An 11,394-nucleotide genomic window follows, 5' to 3' on the forward strand; every position below is an offset into this window, starting at 1 on the left:
GTTGGAAGGAAAGAGGAATGATCACAAAGCTGCAGGAAGGGGGTAACCTGCCAAGCAAGTCGTAATGAATCACAAAACCAAGAGGACCAGTTGCTGAAGGCCGGGCAGTATGGTGTTCATTCTGCGTTAGCTACAATCAATACTCTGTGGCTGAACAGTACCAAGCAGCTCGGCCTACGCGGTAACGATGGATACCAGTGGATGGAATGGGGCCATATATGTTGCTGCCGGTTCGCAGCATACTAGTAGTTAGATATGTTGCGCCCTCTAGTGGCCCTTTCGTTTTGTTCGAAGGTGACCTTTTTCCTTTTTGAAAATCGCTTTTTTCACGCTACCGCGGCATTTGATTTGACTCGTCACTAAACAGACTAAAGCTCAATTCATTCGATCACTTGTATTGCAGCCACTACTGTATTTTTATTTTATTTATATATCATTGGTCCGTAAGCCGTGAATATTACAGATGTGTGAATCATATTTTCTGAATTATACATTATATATTATTGTGATATCTTCATTTATTTTCTTTGTTATTCTTTTTACAGTTGAAACCATTGTCATTGTCACTGCCAATATTCTATCGTAACTCGACCTTGTATAGCTGCTAGATGTGATTAAAGTGATCAATGCTTTGATAGTTGTGTTTTATCCAATCAATTGTGTCATGTCAATATTCACCCTCATCCGAACAGAAAGAACTGTTACAATATCACAGTTGAAAGTGACGAAGATGGTGAATAACTCGCATATTATTGGAGATTATCACATCTCACTGCTGTTACGCCTGCTATGATTGGTTGAAACTCTGTCACATTGTCACAGTGTACTAGGCCTGTTTATCGCTAATGATCACACTGGACAGGGGGTTCTTTCACTGATAGGATGGGGTAGACAATAGTACTGGAAATGAAATACACATACACCAAAATAAAAGCTCCTGGCTTTTATACCTTTCAAAAATAATTACAAGAAATGAAATACAGAAAAATACAATGAATAAAGTCACTAAAATAGGGGATTGCTTAGGGAAGTGTGCATTGGTGATAACTCACAGTTCCAGGATGTAAAAATGAACGACAGTCCATGGCTTCTGCAACACCACAAAAAAGAAATACAGGAGTCTTGCTTGCAGAGGAACGCTGTTATTCTGGAGGGCACCGCTGATATAGCATGAGATCGCAGAGCAATACATACAAGTCTCACAGAATGATGGTTGTAGCCTGTATCACTTGTCTCACAATATCGTAGCAGCAACAGATAGAATGATGTTGAAATGATGGACCCCAACTGTCCTTAGTCTGTCCAATTTAAAGGTATGAATGGCCAAGATTCAGGGACACCACCTGGGTATTCACATTAGCCAATCAAAATGTGATCTTGCTAGCAGCTGTGTCACGTAGGCAACTCATACCCATCTTTTTTATTCGAATAACAGCACACCAAAGTTGTAAACATCCTTTGTTATGTAAATCACAAGCACACCTGGTAGATTCAAACTGTTCTTCCAGAGTTGAAAACAAGTACACCTTTATGACAGTTATCACACAGCAATTCACAACGTTTCTTCCCATGATTCCATGCACACCTCTATTTGCAGGGTTTGGGGTTATATGACAAAAACATAAAATAAAGGATGCTAACACATGATATTAAATTAAAATGGTTTTTACATGGTATAATGCCCGCCAAGTGGATATTACATGCTATATTGCCCGACAAGTGCAATATGGATATATTACATGGATATATCACATGGATAACGTTACTGAAACTACTGCGCAACGATACTGCGTATAACAAATTATCCCAATTCACATATACATTGTCAGTATTGCAAGCTACACCACACAGTCGACGAGTTTCTATTGTAGGAAGTTTGTCAGTGTTCAGACGAATAGTCAAAGGGAAGTGATCAGATGAGATGACGTCATGGGGAATATTTATTGACGACATACAGTCGTGCGCATTTATTGTGGATACGCAATGATCCAACCCGAAGTAGTGCCACGGGTTTCACTATAATATGAAAATGGTTCCCCATTTGTATGCAAATGCACATAGTCCGACAACACAAGGTTATTTACGTTGCAGTAATTAATTAGCTCACGCCCGAATGGAGAAGTTACAATGACATTCCAAACGGGATGTATACGCGATAATATTCCAAGTTCAGAAGTACACAACCAGCAGTGCTCCTGAATGAGACAAATGTCACAACTATTACACAATGATCTCACGTCATTTACGGACGATTTAATCCCACGACTGTTAAAATATGATATTGTTAAAGAATCCATGACCGAGATTGGTACTGTTTTAGAACAAGAACGCCCGCAGACCACGATGTTGGCTGCACTACAGATGACACAGTGTCACATTTCTCACATTTAGCGTCAATATTCACAATATTTTTAATATGCTTCACAATAGAATATTCTGTATTATCCGGTGCAAGTCTTGTAACAAATATTTTAGCAGGAAGCTGAGATCGAACAACGGCGTGTAGATCAGAATTACAATTACCTTCACCTATTTTAAACACCGGAGGTTTCTTTTTACGTCTCCTAGTAACAGTGGTAAATCCATATTCATCCAGTAAACCAGATGATTTGATTAGCTGTCGAGTAGGACCATCATAGAAGTGCTATCATCATTATAGGTAAATTTGGATCTTTAAACAACGAGTACAATATGTCGTTGAACCGATAGTCTAGTTATATGACAACACAGCAATTGTTAGCTTCATCCAAATTGTCTAACTCAACATCCTCTTTTTTAGCCTATTCAAAATGTTATTTTTCTATTCACCTATTATATGTTGCATCTGGCCCACATTGCTTCCCAATCAATGGTTTTTATTTGATATCATACCCAGAGTAGTGAGTTTCCTATCAATTATTCAAGAAGATAGATTGACTTTTCGCCTTGTTGCCCTTTTAGCAAAATTGCCCCTACGTTTCTATATTGCAGGAATGAACTCGCCAGCATATGCACAGAGATTATAGACTGTACTAAAAAGGTTTCTGTATAACATACACTGATCCACATCTCAACGAATGCACACCACTAGGGAAACTATGCATATCTCGTCACATGAACTTCCTTATCCCAGCAGGACTATAAACTCGTGCCTTTGCCCATTATTCAGTTCATACACACTTTTAATTTGCATAACCCAGTTATCACGGGTTGCAGATACCTGATGTGCTTTATGTATTCAGGCTCTTTCTGATAAACAAGGACCACATGTTTCTGGGTAAAGACATGCCAATCACAGTGTCGATATTATCTTGACATTCTCCTGATCGTCAATAATGGTAGCTATATGTAGATGTTTAGCTATATTCTAAAAAAAGACTAAACCACACACAGTTACATTTTAGAATTTAAACATTGTTTTATCCACTTAAATTACTCGCTCCGTCTGTAAAGGACACTCATTAGGAACCGTGTTTTATTATAACATTCGTTCAGTAAATGTAATCACCTTATTTAATATTCAACCCACCCCTTAAACCAAAAGTTGCAAGTGCTAAAAATTAAACAAACATTATAAATAACTTGGTTCGAGTAATATAGTGCACACTGTAATGTAGTGCATCTTTGACACCATCCTCTGAATGTAAGAGATAACATTTGCTGTACACATGGTGCAATTATCCATGACAGGACGTGCCAGGCACGAACATTAATACTGCTTAATTGAAGTTTTGATTGATGTTTAATTTTCAGATATGCAACTACAAGTCGTGACGACGACAATCCAAACGGACAAGGACTACAGTACGACGTAATTCAGGGTGAAACCAATAAGTCAAACATTACAATAAATTTAGATGGTTTAAGGTCAGTGTATTTTCCGCTACTCTAATTAGGATTGTATTATGCCCTCATTGGAGTTGTGCATAGTGATCTAGCAATATCAATATCACTCCACTTGTGTTTTTCCTTTCAGAGAAAGAATACACCTGACATCACCCGTACAAAATACAACACGTGTGTACAAGAGAGGCATTGGTGTCAATGACATGAAATTCAATATGCATGCCGACGTTGAATCCACGTACCCACTGTCGAAACAGAAGAAGTGTGCCGTAGTCGGAAATAGTGGGATTCTGTTGAAAAGTAGATGTGGTGAAGAAATCAATTCCAATGACTTCGTTATACGTATCAATGGCCCGGATATTAGAAAGTTTGTTTCAGACGTTGGGTACAAAACCAATTTGACAATGATAAACAATGTATTGTGGACTAGCTTGTACCAGACTGTCAAATATCATAATCCATCGAAGGTCCATATGACTTCTGAGAGAGAATTAGTCGCAAGATTCAAGTTCTTGAATGATTCAACGTTATTGTTCACGGCTCCCGTACCAGAATCAGCCGAAAAACTTACCTCTGTCATTGACCATTTAAAGTCAAAACATAACCTGCCAATCCAAATTGCTTACATCCCAGATCATAAATTTCAAGATGTCGTTAAAAGGTAAAACGAATAAGCTACTTGCGAAATAATCACGCTGCTGTGGGTATACACGTTCTTATGGTCCACGAAAACCCTGGAAATTATAGCGAAACCAAGATCATACTATATGGCCATCCTAATTACATATACAGTTTTGGTTTATTATGTATTCTGATTACCACGTTCCCGAAATAACTTACCACTATACCAAAACTATTCATTTAAAAAGCATGCTTTGCAAAAGTCATTTTACTAGAATATAATAGTGCACAAATAAAAATAGCTAGCTGAGCTGTAAATTATGGTTCGTAGCTAGACTATAAGATAAAAGTTTTTATCGTAACACTCATATTGAAAATATGTCATGCATTTGACCTGACCAACACACATTTCTGAAAAAATACATTCAAAGACATTCTACATAACAATGAACTTGGCCCATGGGCTATACTCGCTGTATGCTACTTCCAGGGCCCGTTTTATTTAACCATGGCTTCTCATAGAACCTATGAGACACTGTATTGCATTTATATATTTGACGCTTTAAAGGTGTTATAATGTCTTTTAATTCAAAATGAAGTTAGTATTATAATACAGCAGAAATAAACCACAGACTAATGTATATATAGTTGTGCAATATCTCGCGTATACCCGTCTGCGGCGGTGGTTTATTCCTCACATTACTAATATAACTGTTTATTTTCACAGGTTATTCTTTTTGGATGGCTTGCCAACTCAGGGGATGAGAGCAGTGGTCATTGCACTTGCCCTTTGTGAAGAGGTACATATATACGGGTTTTATCCTTACAATATCAACCCCCAAGGTACATATATTCCTTTTCATTATTACGAGCTCTCATATGCTGCTCCAGCACATGATTGGAATATGGAGTTTGAGATATTAGAAATCCTACACAATAACGATATTCTGAGATTGGTGACTGGGGAGTGTGAACAAGTAGAAAACAGAAGAAGATATTATTAAAGCGGAATCTGAAATTTAACCTTTTCTACTGCCGGTCAATGCATAAAATGTCAGAACTATCATGAATTTGTTTTCACGTATCTGTTGACCGACTTAATTAGCTGATTATTAGCGAATTGCTGTGTTATGTCTGTCATCGTTTAGACCTATTTGAAGTTTTGGACGGAACTTGGAACTAATTACTAGATAACCGCCGCTATTCAGACTACTCATTCTGACAGTTGGTATCCGTAGTTATTAATGTAGTGAACGATTAATCAAAAGATATGATGTATTCAGTACTTAGTGTGATTGGCTTTATGATTGAAGGTTACGCCCTCGAGTCTTTTTACTGTTTTGTAATTGGTTAGAGTTTTGAAAATGAATAAAGAGAGTTTGAGTTGGTCTTGGGGAGCACAGCACGACAGACGCAGTCGAGAGTCCAGTCCTGGAGAGACTTGGGGCGAGCCTTGACGCAGTCTAAAAGAGTCTTGGGTCAGCCTTGCGATAGTCTTGGGGATTTTTCCCCAGGGCGCTGTGTCTTATAGAGTGCTCGACTGATCGACTAAGACGAGAGTTGAAACGTATTTCGTTGTGCGTGTCTTATTTGACTGTAAAGTATAAGTGACTTCCCCGATCCCGTACCTCGAGGGGACGCGATAGAGAGACGAGACGAGATTCCCCCCTGGCACGTGTGGAGAACCCCGTGGAGAAGAATTCCCCCCTGATAGAACAACAAACTTAAACAAATAAGTGTTTACAGAGTGGTGGTACCAGGAATCCCCGTTGAGTGATAATATCTCGTCGACTTGTCATATTGAGGGTTACGAGAATTGTGTTTGGCTTCTAAATAGTGTTTCTTTTCTATTCCCTAACACTATTTTTACAAACGTCATACACACAGTGGACGTGATGATAAATACGCATACAATACTATTTGAGGTACTCGCATCTAAGGCTTATTTGTCAATAAAAAATAACCTTTATGTATTTCAACATTTTGCCTTAAAACTAAAGCTTCAGTGGAACTTTAAATAAAACACAATAAAGTGAGGATAAATACTACATATGTGTGTAAATTTAATGCTGTAATTGTAACCAAAAAAAATAATTCAACACAAAAAGGTGCGAATAAATAAACTAATTCAGTAATGTAAGACTAAATGTGTTACTATGGGATATATATGATGTTGGGGCGCTCTGTGTGACGAACCACAACTACATATAAAACTATACGAAACATGAAAATCAGCAAAAAGTCAAGAGAAACTCAGACGGATAAATCAAGAAATGAATGTGTACCAGCTATTGATTATAGGTGACTGTATTATTAATTTTAATTGAACCTGGTTCCAACGAATACAATATGTCTAATCCCAACTTGTAGAGGTAATTCCCGTGATATTTATTTTTCACTTAATAATACGAATTAAACTTAACAAATTATATAATTGAATAATGTTTCCGTATAAAATTATTTTCGATTACTATATATAATAAGCTGTTCATAATTCAATGAAAATAGGTATATCAGTTTGTCATCCTTGACTTTATGTTTTTGCCATATTACCTCAAACCCTGCAAATAGTGTGCAAGGAATCATGGGAAGGAACGGTGTGCATTGCCGTGTGATAACTGTCATAAAGGTGATTGACAGATCATACTTGTTGACCACTCTTGAAGAACAATTTGAATCTACCAGGTATGCTTGTGATTTTTATAACAAAAAATGTTTACGATCTACTGACTATCCTACATGAGACAGCTGCTAGAAAGACCACAATCTAATTGGTTCAAGTGAAAAGCCAGATGGTGTACCTGAATTTATACCTATAAATTGGCTAGACTAAGGACTCTTAGGGTCCATCATTTAAACTGAGTACAAATGATACAGGTTTCAACCATCATTCTGTGAGACTTGTGTCATGAATTAGTTTTCGCGTATCTGTTGACCGACTTATTCAGCTGTTTTCTAGTGAATGGCTGTGTTATATCCGTCATCATTTAGGCTCATGCGAGGTCCTGGACGGAACTTGATTTGGAAATAATTACGATATAACCGTCGCCATCCGGACCGCTATTTCTGACAGTTGGGTATTCGCAGTTAGTAATATAGTGAACGATTAACCAAAAGATATGACGTGTCTAGTACTTGAGAGAGATGTGGCTAATGACTAGCTATTGAAACGTATTTCGTTGTGTGCGTCTATTTGACTGTAAGGTTTAAGTGACTTTCCCGGTCCGGTACCTCAAGCAGACGAGATATAGAGACCAGACGATATTCCCCCCTGACACGTGTTGGAGAAACCCAGACCAGAAGAATATCCCCCGGATACTAGTATGAACTGCTCTGCGATCTCATGCTATCAGCGGTGCCTTCCAGAATAACAGCGTTTCTCTCTGCAAGCAAGACTCCTGTGTTTCTTCGTCTTTGTGTTGCAGAAGCCATTGACTGTCATCCATTTCTACATCCTGGAACTTCGAGTTATCACCAATGCACTCTTCCCTGTGCAATACCCTTAAGATGAATGATTGCCTAAATTTGAATAGTTATTTCATATCTTATGACATTCGTTTGTATTTTGCCAGTTTATATGTTCAAAGTGTAGCGGAAAAAATGTCTATGTCTGGCAAAAAAGAAATTGTTTTAATGATAACGCCTGCTGTATTATTAACATTTATAATACTTAAACGTCACGGAGTCGGTTTTGTTCCATAATCCCATTTGCTCAAGGTTCGGCGGACTTTCATACCAAACCCAGTTACTTATACGCTGAGTCCATTGTCGCCATATACTTTGTTGACGTAGCGTTCTGTCTGACAAGGGACACGTACCCTCATCTCAAGAAATTGAGTCCAACATACTGTAAAACGAGGTAGTAGAGCCCTGAAACAATGCAAAAGTCTACATTAAGTTGTAAAAACAAAAGTAGTACACAAAAGAATTTAAGTACATTTTAACTGTATATTGAGAATACAAGTCTTATCGTTAACAAAATTGTTACTATATAGTAGACATAATACAATTTTCATACTTAATTTTTTGAAAACGCCGATGGCCCAAAGGTTTTGTCATCATATACCATGTAGAATTATTTGTTTCATAGTCAAAATACACGTCCAGTTTGATGCCCACTTCGTGTTTAAAGCACATTGATAAACCATATTCGGGCTGCAAAACATTAAACAAATATAAAGTTTCATGTAGAAGCAATATCATGTGTATTATTAACAAAACCATCAAGTTTCAGTTTGCACAATTATATTAGATAATAATAATTCTAAATTGGTAAAAAATAGTTAAACAATGACAAAGTAGACATGTTGCACTCATATGTTGTTCATAATGGGAAATGTGGAAATAAAACAATAAGAGAAACGTCATTAATTGGAACAATCATTTACCTTTCCACGTATATAAACAAGACAGAATCCTGAATCCTTAAATGCCTGTATTATTCTAGAGTCATAGTCTTTAGCAAAAATTTCAATGTCAACATCTGAAGTAAGCAAAACATCACATTCTCTAAACCAGCCTGGCAGAAAGCAATATACATCAGTATATGGATTTTAGTATGGAATTTAACATTGTGTAATCATACATTAAATTACATTGAAATAAATCTACTTCCTAGTAAGTATTGTAAGTATGTTTAGGGTCGACCACAATCAGTGCATTATTATACCATTACTTTGAAAACTAATAAGCACAGTCACAAACATACCTAATAATGTGCCACTGCTCAACCAAAATCGAATTCCCAGTCCATCAAGCGCCTTTTTCGTATCAAGCAAAATCGACCGAACATGATTTTTGAAATGTTTTGTTTTGTTGCTTTTATCGACGCCATTTTTCTCTTGGTAATCTTTAACCCTGGTGTAGTTGCAATCAACAAATTCCGAATTTTGTTTTTGATTGAGAAATGTCGCTGGAAACCTCGGTATATTCAATTGCACACCATCAACATTTCTGGAGACGATATCAATCCTACATGATAAATATAAAACTACTGAAACGGAAACATTAGGTGTGAAGTGACTCATTGTAAATAAATATATTCGTTTGTTTTTTGTATCTTTAATGTACAACTTTGGTGTACGGCTATGTTGAAAGAACATTTTAAATAATGTGACTGACCAATACACACAACAATATAACATGCTAAGATTATGAACGGGCAATGAATGATGAATGAACTTCAAAATATTAGTTTAAGTGAACCGCGTAAGTTTGTTATTAATCAGATAGGTATTGCAGATTGGTTAAATTATAGGAATGTTTGTCTACGAGATAAGGTCATCCACTCACTAAAGGAAATATTTTGAATCAACAAAAGCATTGTTAATTTTACACGTTATATCTGTTCAGCTTGTTCTGAGTGTTGTTTTACAACCGCATTACAATATGAGGGTCGACATGTATTATAATTGTGCATATTTTGCATATATGCATAAGATTATATAGTTTATTAAATATAACATACTTATCAAGTGCATGTGCATATCGCTCAGTTAAATGCTTTGAAACATTCACCTCTATTGCATTTTCACCCAGTTCTAAAGCTGGTATATCCCTCAATGTGAGTGGGCCGTACCACCAATAATCATTAATCCTTTCATACAAAAGTATTAAATGCAAAACATATCCAGATTTTGCAAATATATAGTGCAGCGGAACTGACGAGGACTGAAGGAGATCTTTTTTAGGATCCTCTCCCGAGGTAGATATCCAAGTAAAACCATTTTGTCTCATTTCAGCAAAAAAGGTATCCTGTATGATACAGAAAAGCATTAGGTCACGTTCGTGCAACAATCAAAAAATATAATTGAAATTGAGAACGTTAATAAATTCTGCTATACACATGAACTCGTATTTACAATTGCAATTTCTCAATTCATTTCTTTGTTTGTGTTTCCTTATTAGGTATCTAGTGTATAATTGTAGGGACCTTTGACTGGAACTTATTTAGATTGAAGTAAACTGAAAACATTTAAACTGAAAAATATAAAGTCTTTGAAACCTGCCACACAATTTAATAGTTTGCGTGCTGCCAGAAATGCATTCGTTTTGGTGCTGTATGTGAACTTTGTTGGTTCTTGTGTATTGTAATCATTTCAGGTATGTACTGATCTTGTACGTTTCAAAGATTTTGATTAATGAGTTGACATTTTACTGTACTTTGATTTTTACATTTAGCAGTGCAGACAACCGTGTGTATTGCATCACAATTATTTGTACTTAGAAAGTTTTGCCTATTTTACAAGCTTTCACATTGACCTTCGTTGATGTTTAATGATTATCATCGATCTGTATATTTGAGGGTTGACGTATATTTGAGCGTTGATATTTTAGTCTTTTAGTCTGTATGTATTTTGCAATGTGTGGCGAAGTTTATGGAGGCTATTCCGTTAGTTGCCACTACACCCTATGTGTTGGCGCCGGTAGAAATATTTACCGTCCAAAAAAGACCGTGTATAAGTGTAGTTGCTTATGCCAGTGATTAACTGACTAAATGTTATTTCACGTTTATCATAACCATGTTTTGTAGATAGTAATAATAATAGATAATCCTTAGTGTATTGTAAGCATTTCAGATGTCCTTGCCATCTGCACCTGTGCTTATTGTGATGGTGTATGCAAGCAGAGTTGTGGCGTCTGAAACGTTCTACTGTCATGATCTCGTTGATTTTATTCTACCCCAGCGTGCATTGCAACAGCATATCTGTATCAACGTGGGATAAACAGAATTGCTGCCAACTGTTGTGATTAAAAAAATCGGAACTGGAAAGAACTTTAGTAGGACTTGACTATCATATATTAAACTGGAGTTCACCCAGTTTGAACTTCATGTATGCTGAACAAGTGTACCGAGTTTTCCTATCATTTATTTCCAGCAGAAATAGGAACATAGATTATCATTGGATGGTTTGCCTTGGGAAAATGTGTATCCTTTTATATCAAAGA

The 11,394-nt window shown here is 36.6% G+C and overlaps 1 protein-coding gene across 1 annotated transcript in view; it reads left to right on the forward strand.

The window, feature by feature from the left end:
• Positions 1-6,016, forward strand: part of LOC100374451 (CMP-N-acetylneuraminate-poly-alpha-2,8-sialyltransferase) — a 7,551-nt gene extending 1,535 nt beyond the window's left edge. Inside the window, exons 2-4 of the mRNA XM_002730528.4 lie at positions 3,733-3,846; positions 3,956-4,486; positions 5,174-6,016. Of these exons, the coding sequence (XP_002730574.2) occupies positions 3,733-3,846; positions 3,956-4,486; positions 5,174-5,450 (922 nt within the window). The 3' untranslated portion in view covers positions 5,451-6,016. The remainder of the gene's footprint in view (positions 1-3,732; positions 3,847-3,955; positions 4,487-5,173) is intronic.
• The last annotated feature ends 5,378 nt before the right edge of the window (positions 6,017-11,394 follow it).

Source organism: Saccoglossus kowalevskii, chromosome 9 (assembly GCF_978046115.1).
Source record: "Saccoglossus kowalevskii chromosome 9, keSacKowa6.1, whole genome shotgun sequence".
NCBI lineage: Eukaryota > Metazoa > Hemichordata > Enteropneusta > Harrimaniidae > Saccoglossus > Saccoglossus kowalevskii.